Source organism: Haemaphysalis longicornis, unplaced genomic scaffold (assembly GCF_048455015.1).
Source record: "Haemaphysalis longicornis isolate Haplotype H1 unplaced genomic scaffold, Haemaphysalis longicornis Haplotype H1 scaffold_9, whole genome shotgun sequence".
Lineage (NCBI taxonomy): Eukaryota > Metazoa > Arthropoda > Arachnida > Ixodida > Ixodidae > Haemaphysalis > Haemaphysalis longicornis.
Genome location: NW_027526460.1, coordinates 141376211 through 141395866, shown reverse-complemented (window position 1 = coordinate 141395866; position 19656 = coordinate 141376211). Strand labels below are relative to the sequence as shown.

The following is a 19656-nucleotide window of genomic DNA, read 5'->3' as shown; positions in this document are numbered from 1 at the left end:
ACGTCGTTATGGCCTGGATATCCTGGACGCTGCTGGAACTGCTTTGAGAATTTTTTCTGACTCGGGTTCACGTGCTTTTCAGATGCATCGGCGGTGGTAGAACGATATTCAAGGCCACTAGCGCGCCATCTGGTGGTTTTGGGAGAAATTTAGGGTTCTCCTTTTCGCCATCGGAGCGGTGGGCGAAAAGGAGTCACCATGCGTGAGCGCCGCATTCTGCCAGTAACCAATAGTAACACATCCCCTCAAAAACCCACGAGAGGCAAATAAGGCTACATTTCCTAGCCAATTACCGTACGTAAGCTGCAGCGACACGCTTACAAGAAAGCTCACATTCAATTTCTTCACCCCGTGAGACAATCATTCAGGCATCTGAATACGTTATGTTGGCAGGTCAGACTATGAACTTTACCCTTAGAATTATATTTAACATAAGACAACTCGCGGTGTTTTGATCAGTTGGAAAGCCGGTGGTCTGAACGTCTGATATTTTTTTCGGTCTTGTCAGCTAAGAGCGGAAGCAGAGTGGGGCTCCTCCTTCGTGTCGCTTTGTTACATGTGTCACCACAGATAACGTCATGCCTGTGCTTGCTTTCTTGGCATCAGCCGATTCAAGGCTCTTTTCTTCGATGCTTTGGAAGACGTTCGGCGGACTTTACCTCATTTATTAGCGATGCAGCCATAGAGTTTCACACACGTACATAATAAAGGGAAATTTGGCGCTGCAATTGCGGGGCACTATGGGCGGCTCATTGCAGCTAGCGACGCTCCTCGCCTACTTGGCTTAGCTAGCCATATGACTTCTTTTTTGTCTCTAAGCCAGAAAAGTGATATTTTTTCCTTCTGTATCGTACATAAAGCTTCTGAATAATTACTGACGAATACATATTTCTGGAAGTTCAATTTTATAACAACAAAACCAATTTAAACAATCTTTTAGAGTAATATTGTTGCTTTTTTGTAGTCAGAGGCAACGTTTCAGCTAGTTCATGAGACATGCCAAGTGCAAGTGGAACGTGCCTGGCCGGTACATGCTGGAACGCTCGCTGAAGCGCGGTTCCCCTAGACAGTGGCGCCAGATTTCCATCTAGTATATATTAGTATGAAACTCTATGTCTGCATCATCCCGGAGGTTGTCAATGTAGTGTCAGTGTCACTTCGTTGCTACAATTGATTCGCAACAAACTTCGCGGGGTTCGCCGCTTCCTTCAGCGTTCACGTGTTCGATCAGTCGCTATCTGATCAGGAGCAGCATTGGAGAGGGCGAAACGCAGCAAATGGGCGTGGGAAAGGGTAGTGGGCATGGAAGTCTTAAGATCTCTGAGAAGCTTCACAAAACGTTAACTCAGCGCTTCTCCTGAGCACGCTTTTTTTGAAGAGCCAATCCGTACGGGAAATCCAGAAGCAACAGGAAATTTGGAACCAGTTACATTACAACCCAATAAACGAAGCAATTTCAACACTAGTGGCAACCTATCGCCCATTCTTACCCAGTTAGTAATCATCGTACATTGAGGTGGTAGCTTCGTTGTCAGGTAAAAATGTTTTGCAGTTAGATGCTGATTTCCAGCCCCCAAAATCTATCTTGGCCGTGCCACTTACCTCAAAATTTGTGCGCAGGGCGTCTTCTTCAAGGCGCTCAAACGCTTTCACTACTTCTTGATAGCGAGCCAAGGCTTCTGCTTGGGGCAGTTTTGGAAACGCGCACTTCAAGCACTTGCTCTGAATCGCTCTCATGTCTAAGCTGGGCTGCAAAGATGAAAAACAGGAGACAGGCAAGTGAAATTTAAAACTGCCGCGAACTTCTCCATGTTTCTCGCTCGCCTCCTCCCCGCGTGTATCGCTCTATCTTTCCCTTCCATTTGTCCAGTTCTTCTGGCTGCACCTGCGGTGTCACGCGGTCAACTGCAATGTGATTGATAAGGCCAAAGGTCAAAGGTCAAATCGGCTCCAGACAAACATTACCTAAATTTGTCGTGGTTTCGTATAAACATTTCAAGTGTAAGTTTGGCCACCTGCCAGCTTACTGATTATTGGTTTACTGCTTCATCTTTTACTCATGGGCCAATAAAATGCGGGCTGCGCTGAGCAAGTGTGCGCAACACACATTTCCCTTGAGGGGTTAGGTGGTACAGTGAGATATGGCGCCGCCTACACATTTATTCTTTGATGGAGCCAGTGATGGGACAGTCGTTTATGCTCTTTATATGCATCCTTTTATTTTGTAAGCTTAATTTTGTAATCCTTTAATTTTGTGACCTTAAAAATACTGCATGAGCTCGCCTTTGACCAATAATTTACACAGCCGGCTGATTGCTGAACCATAAGTTGGATCCCGTGTAGGCATCGCGAAAGATATTCGAATATGCGCCTTGTTGTCATCCACTGCCCGCCAGAACTGCTTAATTTTCAGTGGTGGCAGAGTTTTCAGCAATAGGCTGCCTTTACCTGGTCTCTTTCTAGTAATTCCTCATTAGAGCGCCCACATAGGCCATAAGAAAACTGACATAGCACTACAATTCTCTGCCCTAGAAGCACCAATCGAAAACGAGCCTCTATGTAAATGCATGCAAGTATAGTATGTATAGTACTAACAACATGCACACGAGTAGGTACGAATGAGTTCAAATACATCAACACATTTTGGATTCAATGTCGTGTGCCCGCAGCAGTGGAGTTTAAACGAGAATGTATGTAGTTTAAGTTTATGTTTATACACGCACGGATGCTGTGCACCACCTTTGTGCAACACACAGCTAGAGGGCTGCTTTGAGACCACGTGCTGGTTTAGAGTCGCCCAGGGGTTGACTTCGCAAATAAAGTTATATTGATAGGGTTCACAACTGCGGTATTGGCAGGGCTTGAGCTGCCTGCTTTGGTAGCGGTTCTTTCGGCATAGAAAATAATGTCTTTTGTGATATAAAGGGAGCCTCAAAGTGGCCGTCACTCCCCGTGAAAGAAGTGAATCCGGAACTTTGAAGCACCGTCCCTGCTTCCCCACACGGAGCAATGCACCAATCAGCAAAACTGACACATTCGCTCAACCTAACGCCCAATTTTCTCTTTTATAAATGAAGTAGGAGGAATACTGACACGCGGTAACTGCAAAGCAAACCAGAATAAACTTTCTTGTTTCCAAATAACAGGACACATAGTTGTTTTTCCTTCAGCTTTTACGATGAGATTTATGAAGGAACGTATGCGTAAAAATTAATTTTACAAAAGCGCCAGGAGCAATATTTATTTTCTTACTGGAAAACGCCTGTCATAAACCGGCGTGTGGAGACGAACGTACGAGGAGCAAGGCAGCAGCCGGGAACTTTTCAATTTTCTTTTTCGATAAACTTAAAAAAAAAACCTAATTAAGCGTGAAGTTGGAACGTTTTATGCACAGTGCACAAATAAACGTGTCAGAGAAATGTCGACACGACACATAAAGCCACAGAGAAACACAGGAAAACATTTTCGTTGGAGCAGTGATGGGCCACAACCATATTATAAGCAACCATGTAATCACTTCTAGGCACGCAGCAGCGCCGAAACTAAACTACCAAACAGCCTTGTGCACTGAGATAAGCTCATAGGGTATAGAAAACATGCGTGGGCTGTTTGACTATTGGGAATTTTTTTTTACCTTTCCGTCAATGCGCAAGTTTAGACTTTGGTGTTCCTGTGTGTGCCTATGTTGAACGCACGTGCCTCATCTTGAAGATAACCAGCGATGAAGACCTTTCCCTATGGTCATACTAACACACGGTTAACTTATCTGTGCTTCGGGTCCAAATAGAACCCGTGCGCTGTTTACTTTTTTTACATCTGCGCTCAAGAAGGCGTGCACATTATTGAACGTATGCCCAGAAAAATCAGCCGAAAGAGAGGCCATTATGGATGTGATGAAAAGTTTTCAAAAAAAATGACAAAGTAAAGATCTCTCCCCTTTTTTGTTCGAACAGCACCCGTTAAACAGTTCTCAGTGTAAATTCTGGTTTATATAAATAGATATATTGTAACAGGAAGGCTCTTACCGCATCAACACCTTTTGTTTCTACCTCTTTCTTCATGCAAGAAGTCATCTGAAAGAGAAGGTTAAATTTATTAACAAAACAATTAAATTTTTCGAACGGAACCAAACGGGCGTCTTTTTGACCGCGTGATTTATTCTAACGCTCCCAAAAATGAATAGTTTGTGAACAAGGAGAGGTTATCGGTCTACGTACCACTGCTTTTCTCTTGACGACTTCATTGGATCCGTCTACCGGTCTCATGGCAATCTCGCACACGGCTTGGCTCAGCTTGTTGGTGGGCGTGCCTTTCGGCAGGATCGCTTTTAGCGCCTCCTGCCGGAGAGCGTCCATCTGGGCGTCAAACTGCAAACATTCACAGTCGACGTTGGGCAGTGCCGTTCCTTCAAGCTCACTTATGTGATACAGCCGGCAACTTCAAAAAAAAACATCCCCCTCGCGAGGGGCACGGTCAAATGCAGAGCATTTTCGGGGGGCGCACATACCCGATTTTATCTGGTTCGAAAGAAATTGACAGCGAGAGCGAACACCGAGAACCGCCCCATCACGGCCCGACCACGCCACGACCACGTCACGACTACGTCACGATCACGCCACAACTGTTGTTGCTCCCGCTCCAAACTACGACGCATGCGCGCCCCACCTGTTGCTGAACGCGATCCGAGCACGCAGAGAACACGCGAGGAGCAGCGGAGAGCAGGCGAGGAGGAGTGGGGGAGAGGGCGCACCTGGAACGGCTGTTGCGGGCGCCGAGACACGCCGACAACGCCGGGTGACATCGTGAGTTAAAGAAATGCTCTGCATTTAAAACAAACTAGCACACTTATCTTACCACCGACACCAGTCGGTGTAGTAAAACAGATGATACATCCCTCCGTCTAACCACAACGATAGTTGAACGCGAAGCTTCCTCGTGAAGGATAACCTAAAGCAGGCCTCACCTATGAAAGAGTATATTTGAGGCAGAGAACGCTTTACAGGTCGAAGTCATACTGGACTGGATTTTGAGGTCTACTACAGACGCCATAAGTGACATACGGACAAAATCAAGGGCTATATAGTAAAATAAAAGCCCAACCCGTACCACATACGTATCACGGGTGGCGCCAATTAAAATAAACAAACTGGACCGAAGTCAAAAAGAGTTTTTAAGAGACAGGAAGAGAAGAAAGAAAGAAGAAAGAAGAGAAATTATCACACCAAACCAAGCCAAGGGAGGTGAGGCAATCAGCTGTATTTTTTTAAACGAATATATGAAAGCTCAGCTATGAATCAACATGTCGTTCTTCATACATGTGATCTTGATATGCAAACATATATGCAGTTTAAGTGCTTCCTCGATGGTGAAATCTCGTGCTCAATGTTGACTCCTCTTGATCAGTTGATCCTTTTTCCGTCTTCGTTCTCTGCCGTGATCTTGATCTGCATCTTCCCCTGTCCTGCTGTCCATTGTGCCCTGGTAGACCATAAGTGACACATGAAATCTTCGCTTTAAAATTGTGAGAAGCTCCCTCGCTTGCTTGCTTGATTGCACTCGGATCACTTTCTATTTCGTGCTGTGCCACCCGCTTGCGTGCCGGCGGCCAGAGGAGGACAAATGATTTGTTTCCCTGCCTCATCCTCAATATCTACTTTGTCTACTGACGTCACTCTTACTCTGATTTATTATAATATCTGTTCCACAGAAAATTTGCTCAGACTTTCCTTTAAAAATCCACTCCCAAAACCGTCGGGCCAAAATCTTCAACAGCGAAGTGCCCTCATGTATGACTTAGCAAAAGTGAAGAAATTACGCTGAGATAAATTCAAACAGGCGCTTTCGTACACCTCGTAAGAATGCATTTACTGTTCCCGACACAATACGCAGCCGAATGCAAATTCTGTAATCAATTAGGCACGCTACGCCATATCATTGTGGGCTGCAAGGAAACCTCCCAACTGCCACCCCTTCCAGGTGTCCCTGCCCCTTAGAAGTGGGAGCTACTGTTGTCTAGCGGTCGCCAGGAGGACCAAGCACTTCTTGTAACCCGAGCTACGACGGCGCGGTAAGCACATGGCTTTTGAACTATGGATCCACCCCTTCCTTCGCAGCTCAATAAACGTTTCATCTCTCTCTCTCTTTCTTTCTCTCTCCACATTACCCTCTCTCCAATGCCGAACTTACGCCCCTATGGTACCTAACGTATTTACCAAATGGTTGCCCCTACTTCGGGCTGCTCTCATTGTGACGTGGCGAAAATCCTAACTTTGCACAATTTATTTGGGTACCGGGCTGCATTTCCCGACTATTGATTTCTTACCAAGAGCGAACTGCAACGCAATTCTCACCCGGCTATGCCCATACGACAATTCCACATTTTCCGCCACGACAGGCACGTTATTGTTAGAGGGTCGCCTATCAAGAGCCTAAGAATGGCATCCAGGCAGAGTCCACATCCAGGCAGAATGTTCTAAAAAACGTGAGGTGTTCCAGATGTCGAAATGACCAACACAAAGACACCAGACCTCACTGTATCCCTTCCTCTTAGCTCCCTTACCACTATTACCCCACAGGTCTTCCCATCAGAATGAATGAATTAGCTACCACTCACTGCAATGCTATATAGGCGCTGATAGATCGCTTTGAACGAATAAAGTTTTTTCCACTCGTCAAACTTACAGAGAAACAACACGGCTTTGCCCCACGCCTATAAAGCTATAGGAATAAGCAACAACAAAAATTTTCAGTTTCTAGGTAGACAACAAACTACCAGAAATAAAAAATTAACGCCGTTCCACTCAATGTGAAAGCTGTCCGAAGTTCAGAACAGTGATTCGCCAAATGGGCTGTAGCGCCGTTATCCGGTCACTGCTACCACCCGGTGCAATTAAAATTTCCCGCCTTCGCAGTGCTGCCGCGCCCCCTGTCTGAAACTGCGCCAGCGGAAGTTCTGTTCTTTTTGTGCTTGCTTTTCCTTCCGCACGTGCCGGCGTTGCACTGCCCCTTCTTTTCGCTTACTGTCGTAAAAACCCAAGAAACTCTATGTAAAAACCAACCCAACGAGCGTTCCTAACTAAACGAACGCTGGCGCTGCTGTGTTGTTTACGTATATTTTGCCTCAAATGTACCTGCAGTTTTCTTTGCGCTAAACAAAAGGGGCATTTATTACAAGCACCAGCAGTTGACGAGTTTGGAACGCTTTAGACTGTTATATAAACCGCTTGGCTTTTGAAGCCTTTGGGTTATGCCGCGACGACGGAACGCAGTGGGGCTCTACTTGGGTCCAGCGAGCTAGCTACGACGACAAAGCGAGCTCCTAAAGTGCTCCGCACTTAAAAAGTAAATCCAGTGGGTGACATAGAGCAAAGCGACGCCAACAGAATCACGACTCCCCACGTGATTGGTACGATAAGCTTGGCGGAATTTTCGTACATGCCTGTACACTTGCATTTTTAAATATTAGAAGTATTGGGATTTAAATGCAGAGCATTTCTTAGCCTTGCCTCTTCCTGCGTCGGACGGCGTCCACAGCTCCGCGTCCGCAGCAGGTGCGCCTCTCCTCCTTCCCTCCTCTCTCTCTCAACAGCAACTGGCGCGCGCATGCGTCGTAGTCAGCCCGTTCGCTCCGTCGCGGTCTCGGCGTAACAGGTGCGTGATAGCAGCGCGGTGGGGCGTGGAAGGGCGCGCGCTGCTTGCGCATGCGCGCTCTCCCTCTACTGCGCGCGCTGCAAATATAAAGCGGCTAGCGGTCGCTCGTGCTTCAGTCAGTGCGTTGCTCCTTCCTTCCTTGGTTGACGCTCGCTCCACCCTAACGCGACTTTACTCTCCTCTCTCTACCCCAAACCAACACCAACGCAACTACGACCCAACTACCCACCCTAACGCGACTTTACGCGGCGTTAACGACCCCCAATGCTCTACATTTACTCGTGTTCCCCTCGCGGGAAGGCGCGAGAATTTTTTTGTTTAAAAAGCGATACGCCACGGCAAAAGCATTCGCTTCGTCATGGGCCCTAAAAAGCCAATAAACAATGATGAATTGTTACTATAAATGTTGCCCCGAAGCCAAGATTGATGCAGGGTACTTTAAGTAATCAAGGTGCATTGGAGCGAACTGGTGCTCCGCAATAAACTTAAAGAAAATACATGCGAGGACCAAGTAGTCAACCGAGTGGCGTGCACCTGTACGTGATCGTCGGCACAAAGGAATGCGCCGGCGTTTGCACTGTGGTCATTTATCTGTCCGCATTATTCTTTCTGGAGCCATCCAATTAGACCGAGAACACTAGTGATCAAAGAAGAACATTCTGTCTTAGCGATGACAGGGTGAAACACTCTCCATATCAAATAAGACAGCTTGTGCGGCATACAAAAAAAAAGAGAGGAAAACACGCGCTTTGCTTCGAACATAGAGCAAGACGCTGGAACCAAAACACAAAAGCAAACAAAACAAAAAATATGGACGAAAAATACACGTCTCCGTAAATTTGATTGATTGACTGTAGGGTTTTACGCGCCGACGCAACGCAGGCGATGAGGCGCGCCGTAGTGGAGGGCTCCGGATTAATTTTGACCACCTGGGGTTCTTTAACGTACGCCGAAATCTCGTACACACGGGCATTTTTGCTTTTCGCTGCCATCAGAAAAGCGACCGCCGCGGGCGGGAATCGAACCCGCGACCTCGTGCTCAGCAGCGCAACGCCTCAGCCACTGAGCCACCGCGGCGGGTCGTCTACGTAAAGCTGTTAGCCTCGGGGAATACTCGGGGCAATAATGTGTGGGCTTGCTTTCGCCTTGGCGACATAAAACCACGTGCAAACGCGGGGAAATCTGACTAAAAGTGGCGCTAGTTTGCTGTTACTTGAATAAATTTCGCTGCCCATTCAAGGCAACGACGAAGAAGGATGCACACAGGACGTTCCCTAAAACATGCCAGCAAAAATGCGAAGGTGACAACTGGGGGAATTTGCAAGGCGTGTTTCAGTGATTGACTAAAAACATAAGGAGAGAAATTAACACAAGACCGACCAATCAGACATGCAGTCAGCTCCCAGACAGGCCACGACGGTTCCTGGTTTTCCCGTGAAAGTAAGAGTGAAATGTTATTCAGATATCCCATGACCAATTATTAGGTTGATTCAACACGGGAGAAATGGAATTATATTGAACCAGTTTCCTGAATGCAATTCCAGTGTGGTTTTTCTGAAACTTGCGAAGTGGGTCAGCAGTTACCCAGAAAATAGAGCGAAATAACAACACAGAATGAAGCGACGACAAGGAAAGTGCTGCGCGAACACGTTTTTTTTCTGGTGCTGTTTTTTTTTTGTTGTTGTTTTTGAGAATTAACCAACACGCCTGACGTTTTCCCTTCTATGTCATGAGACCAGTGTCATGCAAATGTGACATCAAACGATTCTTTTTCATGTGGCTGATACAACACAACTGAAGCGGAAAGGGTGACGCTGGACCGTTTTATCACCCGTAGTATAAACGGTTTTATGTGCAGTTGAAAACCGCGTTTTCAATTATCCCTAAAGCATTCGCTGTATGCCGAAGCCCGGAGTTTAGAAACTCCGGTTTTAGAGCGAGGGGAACGTCGAGTCTAACTCTTTCGTTACGGCTGTGTTGAGGCAACGCGTGCTTCAGAGAAAAAAATGAAGGGAACCTAATAATTTCTTTTGATCAGCGAATACGTAAACTATAATGTGCAATTGAACACCGCTAAGTGCTACGTCAATTTTTCGATGTATGCGCTGCTTTAGGGTTTTTCTGCGCGTTGCGTTTTCTACATTTATGACTGAATTGGTGCGGGTTACATTTCAGAAGTTTCATATCAGTATTTAGGCTGTCTACGGTAACCATTTCCACGATGTGGAGTTGCTTCGAATTCAATAAGATTCACTGCTTTGCGTACTAGCTATTGTGATGATGGGTATGGCTTAGACTTCACGGTGAAACGAAACGTACTGCGACGTAGAGCAGCCTGAATTGCTGGAGGCTCTGTCCCAGCAGAATTCGATTCACCTTTTCTTATGGAGGCAAAAAGCGAAAACGCCCACACGTTAAAGATCCCTAGGTGGTCAAAGTTAATACGGAGCCCTACGCTACAGCGCGCCTCATCGCCTCTGTAGCGTCGGCCTGTTAAACCCCGTAATCAATCAATCAATCAATCAATCAATCAATCAATCAATCAATCAATCAATCAATCAATCAATCAATCAATCAATCAATCAATCAAAATTCGATGCACATGCTATAGAACGTGTCGCAGCCGATGCGCTTGTCCAAGCTTTGCCTTCCAGCACGCGGTACATTGTCCGATAACCGCTAGCACTACTCGTGAGCTACTACAGAGTTTTAGTATACCGTACGGAGGACTACGTAAAGAAATAGCGCGCGTATTGTCTTACGTCGCTGCACTGCGCATGGGCACAGCACTACGTTATTTTTGTGGTTAGCGTACGTTCGTGATACGTATGCTACTCCCGCAAAATAACGAGCGTACGTTGAGGCGATTGCGTGTACCTGTGTTTACAATATTGTGGCAGGTAAAGCGCCGCACCTTACCGCATTCCTTCCTCTGTGACAAGTATTTAGTATCTTACACAACAAGCAGTTTGCTCCCGTTTTCTTAAATAGGTCTTGTGTATTGCACTTTGCTCTCGCGGTGAGGGAGACTAACGTGGCATCACTGACTTTTCGAACAGAGCTCCTGCAGGCTGGCGTCCGATGTTATGTGTGCGCTGTTAACTGACCCGTTCGCCTCCCGCTGGAAAGCACGGTGTGCTCCAGCGAGCAAGGAATTAGTTTTCTCCAGCGACGACTCAACCCAGTGTTCGGTCAAAAGCGTACTCGGCTTCCGCCAGAGTGATGTGACTTGCTGTTCGACCCCGCAAATCGCGTGCAGGGAGTGCGATGTTTACGACGAGCTGGAGGCAAAAGGTCGCGTTTTATTATTGTGAATCCGCCTCGCAGTGCAAGTATTTACTTCGTCACGTCGCGTTTGTACGAAACGTATTTCTGGTTTGTTTTCAAGTCGAATAAAATGCGTACGTGATACCCGGTCCTTTTGTTCTGCGCGTTGTGTGCGTTCGCCAAAACAAAACGTTACCTCGTGGCTTCAATGCTTCCGCCATAGGGTTTGCTTGTGCAGGAGAATATTTCTATCATGTTGTGCAGGTTTTGCATTCAATACTAATGAGAAGGCGTTTGGTTCCGCCGGTTGGGTAGTCATGCGAAATTCCAGGGGCTCGTTTGGCCTGATGATTGTCGCTTCGCATTTGGTTCAACAGACGGCGCCGTAAGTCTTAGCGTGCCGCAAAAATTTAACATTGCGCGTACACAGAGGCAGAGATCGCTATACTAGAACTCTCTGTTAAGTCGATCCAATGCACGCGTAAAGCGACACCTCGCAGCCATGGCTGCAACGCGCTCCTTGTTTTGATGCAGTAGTGCCCTGCTGCTGAAACTTGCTTGCACAGATTGTTATGTTCTCTCAGTCTTTCAGTACCAGAGCACTTGGCTGTCCACTGCGCCAAACATGGTTGGTGCGCGCAATTTGAACGCACGATCTTTAGAGCTACTGACACACTCATCCGCGAGATATGGGAGGGTTTTGCGATTCTAAAAGAAAAAGACTATGACAGTTCGTCATCGATGGCCTTAACGACAATGGAAATGGCATTACTCGACTGTTCGAAGTTCAACGTAAGCGCAATGACGAATATTGTATATATTTTCATCGAGAATGATTCCTCCTTCCTGTCACGTCATGTGAATGTTTCCTGATATTCTATATTGTGGTGATTAAATAATCAGTTGGTAGTGTGCGCTTCACTCGTTTGTGTAATTCTTCGTTTTTGTCCCGCATAGCGCCAGCACGGTTTCGAGTCAAAACCAGCTAACCAGCAAAACCAGCAAAAACCAGCTAACTACAGTTTACCTTTACTCATTTAGGTTTAATTATCTGTCCGTTCGACGTTTCGGGGTACGTTGAGGCATCTTCAGAAATTTCGCTTTACGCGGTCGCCCTTATTCGAAAATAAACGAGCAAAAGAAGCATTTTTTTCCTGCTGAGGTCGCTGTATTAAGAGTGCGTTTGTGTCCAACAACTTCATGTCTTGCACTGAGAGATAGAGCTGAGAATCGCTTCATCAGTGCATATTACTTCTCTATATATTTGCTTCCCGGAATGAAATAGTGGGTACAAAATACATATGTAGTAGCTCTTTACAAGCGACTCTTATGACGGCAAAGTTGAACGACGGTAGTGGTATCAATATTTAGCACAGGTGTTCTTATTGATATTTTGTAATTGCGATGAGCTAAGGATTTAAAAGCCACTCTGCAAAATGATCTACAATACATTATTGGGGAATTTCTTCCTTCCGAATTCTCAAGCCGTAAAGTAGACTGTTTGCGCAAGCCTTTTGGTCACTCGTACTACAACGGTCTTGGGCCACAGTTGCTGTCAACCACTTCTAACCAACATAATTACCCACAGCAGAAACTGTTTGGTGTAACCACCAAAGGTGACCGTAATATTAAATACACATGAGCTATACCGTCCATTGAAGTGTCTGCGATGTAGTACGATGACATTGTCTGCAACTAACACTTTACCCAACACCATTCAGCATCAGCCATGTGTAAAAATATTGTTCTAGCTAAACACCAGAATATCTGCCGAAACGAGGTGACAGAAACCTGCCGATATAAGGCTTACCTGTTTCGCAACGGATGCAGTTGTCGATAGACACCTTAGTACATTTTCTTGTACATTCTTCGGGAACTCTGTTGGGAGGGATGAAGGGCTTATTATTTTTTTTTAATTCTACGTGGCAGTATTGGGCAACAACATTTCAACCTTGAGAATATTTTAGGGCCGTTTAGACGATGCCTTCCGCCTTCAAGAGCAAGAGCCGAATTATGACAGGACCTGTTTCCTGGAAATGCGTATTTTCCCTATGACCACGTGGCCTCGCAGTGTGAGGTTCGTAAACAAGCATCGCCTACCTAAGGAATCGAGTACTATAAGCTGCCAATGTAGTGCCAGAGGGCTTACATTTTGTAATCCCTGTAATTTTTGGAAAACGATACAATAACGGCAAGTCCTTAAATTAAGGTAAGGAACGGGTATGCAACGTCTGCCGTCTCTCACAAGAACACGTGTGTCTGCACTTACGTGACTATCTGCACTGTTGTGGCCCGACTGTTGATTTTGATGATACGGCAGTAACCTTTGTAGTCAAAAACAAAACCCCAGCACGGGAAAGCTTTTCATTTTTATTGATAAAAAAGGGGGAAGAATGCAGTATTGGGGTGCCAGGAATCATTTCTTTGCTGCAGGAATTCGCACGCTTTAAGACGGAACCTGTTGCATAATAACGATAACTTCCATATTAAAATTTCCTATGCTGTAATTAGATTTCAGACAAACCACGTAGATATTTACGTAAATGCCCTCTCTCTCGCTTTTCAGGTATTGTTTTACTCGGTGCCACATGACGGAATTAACACTTGAAGGCTAGGGCAGTGGAAATATGCTGATAACGATGCTCGATATTTCTAGCAACGTCTTTGCTTGAATCTAATAGCGGTCAACGACTACGGTTAATTTTGAAGGTATGAGGATGTTATCTAGGCTTATCACGGCGTAACACTTGCGTGAGTCCACGCCCACGAGCTCTAGATTCTCGTCGGCTAAGAATTGCGCGTAAACTAGCCTTTCAGACGCTCCCTACGCTTCTTTGTAGGGGACGATTGCATTCATCGGCATAATGTTAAAGGGTTCAGAGCAATGGTTCAGCTGGAGGTACACGGTTTGAAGTGATAGTGGTAGCTCACTGGGGTAGGCTATTGGGCCGATTAGGCTTTTTCTTGGGGCACAACGGACTCTCCCATTAATGCATTGGTCATATCTATGCATGCGTCATATTTGCATGCGCCTATGTCTGTCATGCTTGTTTCGGCTAAATAGGACCATCCTTAATGGTGCTGGCGAACTCACTAATCTGTTTTAATAAGTTACAAATTCACAATTCCCAAACTCTAGTAAAGCTAGTGTGACAAAATGGGGCTCTCTTGAAAACCAGGTTATGCTAGTCAACGTCTACCGACCTCCAAAAAAGCTGCGGTTCCCCTTGGGCGACGTCGATAAAGTTGCGGATCGCTTCGTGATACGGATGGTCTTCTACCAAAAGGACAACTGCACTTATGCACGGGGTACTCAAGTGTGCCGCCAAACGGGGAACAACAAAAGCAACTTGTCAAGCTTTTGCCCAATGTTCGAGGCGGCCGCTTCTTGTCATGACCTGATGTTCGCCGAAGCACATTGACAAAACATCGCATTATCACTGCCAAAACGCGGAGAACCTGCACCAGAGCTCGTGCCGCGCGTTTGCAAAAGAAGAGCTGCGATACGGAATCGAGCCCAATAAATACGTGCCTGCGGTGAAGTTCCGCCTCCTACAAGATCATTGGCGCCACCCATCATTGTGACCAGATTTCAGGACAGCACGCTAAGCCTTTTCGTGCAGTGTGATGACTCATTAAAGTGCTGCTTCCCTTTTAGCAGTCTCTTCGCGGACCAGATTATGTAGGGTAGTTTTTGTGTATGAAGATCCGATACTCGCGAATGAAAGTCAGATAGGGTCGGTGATAGCGATTCCATATTTAGGAACTGCAGTCCCGGTGGGTGGTTACGCTGCAGGGGGGGGGGGGGGGGGCATTTGTATTTGCGCCGAGGGTAAAACAAAGCAGGGCAGGGACATATCAAGTGTTCGGCCTGACCGAAAAACGGTGAGAGTGGCTGGCACTTCAGGTGCAGGTGATTGCTGGTGAAAGCGCCACAATGGGACGAAGTTTAACGAGGACTTCCTATCAGCGGGAAGGCAATGGGGAAATCCGCTTCACAGAGGGAACGTAAGGCCGTGTGAAGTTCCATAATAACCCTTTTTGGACATCAAGCTGTAGTAAGGCATCGCCATGTGCACGCGTGTGAAGAAGCAATTAATAAAATTTTGGTGGCCTACAAAGTTTGCCAAAGAAGTAAGGAAGGTTTCGAAAGAAATGAAAGGGTGCAAAGCGCCTGGTGAGGATAAGATAAGAGCAGACCTCTTGAAGGATGGCGGGGACATTGTACTTGAAAAACTGGCAACTCTGTATACGCAATGCCTAATGACCGCGAGTGTACCGGAATCTGGGAAGAACGCGATCATTATCCTAATCCATAAGAAATTTGACATGAAGGAATTGAAAAATTACAGGCCGATCAGCTTACTGTCAGTCGTCTACAAGGTACTTACCAACGTAATCGGTAACAGAATTTCTGCCACCTCAGATTTCAGTCGACCCAAACAACAAGCAGGGTTGCTTAAAGGCTATTCAACAATGGACAATATTCACACGATCAATCAGGTGATAGAGAAGTGCGCTGAGTATACTGAACCCCTAAATATAGCCTTCATAGATTATGAGAAAGTATTTGACTCGGTGAAACCTCAGCAGCCATTCAGGCATTACGGAACCAGGAATAGATGAGCATTATGTGAGAATACTACAGGATACTTACAATGGGTCCACAGCTACCATCATAATTCATAAGGAGAGCAGTAAAATACCTATAAGGAAGGGCGTCAGACAAGGAGACACAGTCTCTCCAATGTTGTTCACAGCATGTTTACAAGCAGTATTCAAAACATTGGATTGGGAACAGGTGGGAGTAAGGGTTACGGGAAAATACCTGAGTAACCTTACATTTCTTGGCAATGTACCCTTGCTAAGTGAGTCGGGGGACGAATTGCAAAGCATGCTTTCCGCACTGGACAAACAGAGTAGAACCGTGGGTCTGAAAATTAATATGCAGATAACTGAAGTAATGATCAACAACCTCGGAACTGCACAGCGGTTTCAGACAGGTGGCGAGGCAGTGGAAGTGGTAAGTGAATATATATACTTAGGCCAACTTGTGACCCCGGATCACAACTATAAGGCAGAGATAATTCCAAGGACAAGAATGGGGTGGAGTGCATACGGCAAGCATTCTCAGATAATGAATGGCAGCCTACCATTGTCCCTGGAGAAGAAAGTGTATGACAGCTGCATCTTACCGGTCCTTGCCTACGGGGCAGAAACTTGGAGGCTCACTAAGAGGGTTCAACTTAAATTGAGAACGACTAAGCGGGCAATGGAGCGGAAAATGATAGGTGTAACATTAAGGGACAAGAAGAGAGCGGAGTGGGTCAGGGAACAAACGCGTGTTAAGGATATACTAGTAGAAATTAAGAAGAAGAAATGGACGTGGGCAGGGCATGTAATGCGAATGCAAGATACCCATTGGTCATTAAGGGTAACGGAGTGGATCCCTAGAGAAGGCAAGCGTTGCAGGGGGCGGCAGAAAGTTAGATGGGCAGAGGAGATCAAGAAGTTTGCGGGGATAAATTGGTCGCCGTTAGCACATTGGAGATTAATGGGAGCGGACTTTGCCCTGCAGTGGGCGTAGATAGGTTGGTGATGACGATGATAATAAAAGTTTGCAGAGCTTTGGGCTTGGTGAATGCCCCGGCATTTTCATTGCCATCTCACGTTCCGGAGACAGCAAGTCGTCGAGAATATCCTGTATGGAGGACGCAAAGAAGTGTAGTCGAAAAGCTCTGCGGAATTTCCCTCCATCAACGGGTGATACCGAGAGAATACGATCCCGTCGCATTGAGAGGAATATTACGCCGAACAAGAATAGGTGCCTCATGCATGACAAGAAGAACAGACGCGGGTAAAGTACACTTGTCCGTGTTTTCATAAAAGCATAGCTGAGGGGCTCCAAAGAGAGCGGGCGGAGCAGCTAAAACAGTAGTAATAAGGGTGATGTTGATGCTGGCGTCTGTTCCAACATCCAGGTAAGTGGAAGTGGCAAATTTTAAATTTGCTGTGTTGATGCAGCCGCTCCATGTTTGAGGGTACGAGTCTTGGCAAGGAGCATAGCACATGAAATGACCCAGGAAGTCGGAATGGCGCTTCAGATGGAGGAATGTTTTCTTGACAACCCATATGATTCTAAAATGCAGCTATCACGGAGATTTAGGTCCGCGTATACGTCCGGGCTTCTCTGAATTGTGGTACGAGTTCATTTAATGTGTTAAGCGCAACCTCACGTTGCGGAGCTAGTATATGAATGCTACGTGGGATACACGTAATTGTAAGAAACTCTGATCGGTTAATGGCCTCCAGGCGAGCCTACACTGGTTGAGTTGAGTGATGAAACGGGGCGGTATAGGATAAAGGAATAAAGAAAGCTGCAAGATCAAATGCTCTAACAGACGAGCAACGTTAATCAGAAGTTAAACAGCAGATACTGGGAGATAGAAGATGATTAGCGCAAGAGTTACAATGTTACTTTAGATAAGTTGAACGGACTGTGTGGATTTATAGCCACCCATCCCCCATTTGTGGTTTCTCAGAGGGATCTCAGGAAACAGAGAAAGAATGTTGGGCTAAGAAACGTCAATTCTGCTGGGCGCTGTCCGATCACCTGTAGAAAATAAGTTTTAACAATTCCCAGTGTTTTAATGCCACCGGGCAGGTAATAATGAGCGTCAACGTCCCCTTGAAATACTTTACGAATATTAAGGGATAGTCGTTAGGACCTGCCTAAAATGGCTTCATTGCCATTTTTTATGGAAGTAGGAATCCTCTCGAGTTCTTTGGAAATTCTTCAGCAGCGAGGACTCCAGATGTATTGGAATGTTTCTCTCACTATTATTGGCACCACAAAAATCAACGAGTCATCCAGTTGGATTGCGCAAACGTGCGCCCTATCCGGATGACGTGTAAAACCAGGCCTGCTATTTTCGGCCCATTGCTCTGGCCCCAAAGATCAGCTGCGCCTAATCGAAAGGGTTGTCGAAGCGACCCGAGCTCAAAGCACCCTGGAATGAAGACGTTTCTCTGAAGCATTTCCTTGATTTAATTAAAGTTTATTCTCGATCTTTCTATTTGGCATATTTTGAACCGGCCTCATTAGAGATTGTGTTGCAGTCATGCCTCTCCCACCACCCCGGCACTACACAATTTTATTCTAGAAAATCTGTACTCACGCTCTGCGTAGCGAAGTCCATTTTTCCACAAAACTGGCTTTTGCTGGCTGCAAGCCTCCGTTACAGAACGCGCTTTGCTTTGAGCTTCGGCGTAGAATCGACATAACGCAAACAGCGTCACTGATGCTACAAGTTTAGTAAGACAGTACGTCTTCGTGGTTGGCATAATGCTGATGAAGCACGCGGGTAAAGTTGACCGTCACTGAATATTTAGAAGCGGACGTAAAAACCACTAGCACACAGAGCCAACGGATGAGGAGAAGTGCTCAGACGTTCGCATTGAATCTGAAGTCTGGAACTGATGTTTAGATTTTGCCACAATATTCGAGTCGGGTCTTTACGAGGGCATTGCGTGCGTGTGTTGCGCCTGCTTTCAGCCGTGAAATGGCTGGGGCATGCACTTTTCGGCAGGTGGACAATCCTGTGGCGATGGGAAGGTTCACTTTCTTGCGTGAGGACTGCCTCGTTTTACGGCAGCGGTCGTGAATCCTTGAAGGGGAGGCCACCGCTACACGCTAGCTGCACGTGTCTACATCGCTGGAATGCCGACCATTCCTTTTATGCGCTAAGATACCTTGGACAACACCGGTGGGTTCTTAGCCTTTGGTTTCAAGGATTCGCTTTTTCAGCCGTTTTAGACAATAGGGGGATAAGCTGATGCAGAAAGCACAGATTCCCATCAGAGTCACGCAGAACAGCCTATATTCTCAACAGCAACGTAATGCATAGTGTGGCTGCAGAAACCACTTCTGGATCAACAACGAGTGTGCACACCAAGTATATAGGAGAAATCGTAGTGAGACGGAGAGAGAATAAACTTTATTAGCAGTAAATTAGCAGAGGGGTGTCCTTGTTTCAGTACCCCATACGCGGGGCCAGCTGCGATGGCCCTATACAACAAACGAAGCTGCCCGCCTGGACTGGAACTGCACAGCACGTTCCCCAACTGCTCATGAGACGGACAAATGGGAGAGCGTCACGTTTTTCCGTAATTCCAGAACTTAAAACGGCCTAGAAGCACAAGACTTACCAGAGAACGAGTTTGCTATATGTCATATTCCAGGCGCTGCAGGGGTGAATTGAAAGGCAGCACATTGAAAGATCCATACCCTAGTCAAGTCAAGTCAAAAGATTGTATTGTAAACAGGAGGTTGAGTACAAGGCTAGGATGTACAGAAGGAGGTCCCAAAGTTACAGACTGCAATGGGACCTCCTATAAAAACTGATATATGGGATTTTACAAAGTGCAGCAAACAGGAGATTCGATGAAAAGGGTATCTTTAGCACAAATAAAAAGGCAATTACGTTTTTATGAGCAAGATTGCAAATTTTATGTTCCAGAAAATACCAGTGAACATAACCATAAATATAACAAAAACTGTGTTTTGTTGCACCTTGTGGTCTTATCTTGCCCATTGCTTATTAATATGCCTCTGCACTAGGCGCTCCACTACCGCTTAGAGATCTCAAGGTTACTTGAAACAGCTCACGCAGACGTTGTGCACAAGGCCCTGACGGAACCAACAATCAACTGCTTTGGAAGTTTCCATCAAACATACTG

The 19656-nt window shown here is 46.1% G+C and overlaps 1 protein-coding gene across 1 annotated transcript in view; it reads right to left on the bottom strand.

The window, feature by feature from the left end:
- Positions 1-18384, bottom strand: part of LOC144153974 (uncharacterized) — a 54246-nt gene extending 35862 nt beyond the window's left edge. The window contains exons 1-5 of the mRNA XM_077685776.1: positions 18096-18384; positions 12728-12795; positions 4218-4367; positions 4026-4073; positions 1603-1749 (exon numbers count right to left, since the gene is read on the bottom strand). Of these exons, the coding sequence (XP_077541902.1) occupies positions 1603-1749; positions 4026-4073; positions 4218-4367; positions 12728-12795; positions 18096-18261 (579 nt within the window). The 5' untranslated portion in view covers positions 18262-18384. The remainder of the gene's footprint in view (positions 1-1602; positions 1750-4025; positions 4074-4217; positions 4368-12727; positions 12796-18095) is intronic.
- Positions 18385-19656: the final 1272 nt, after the last annotated feature.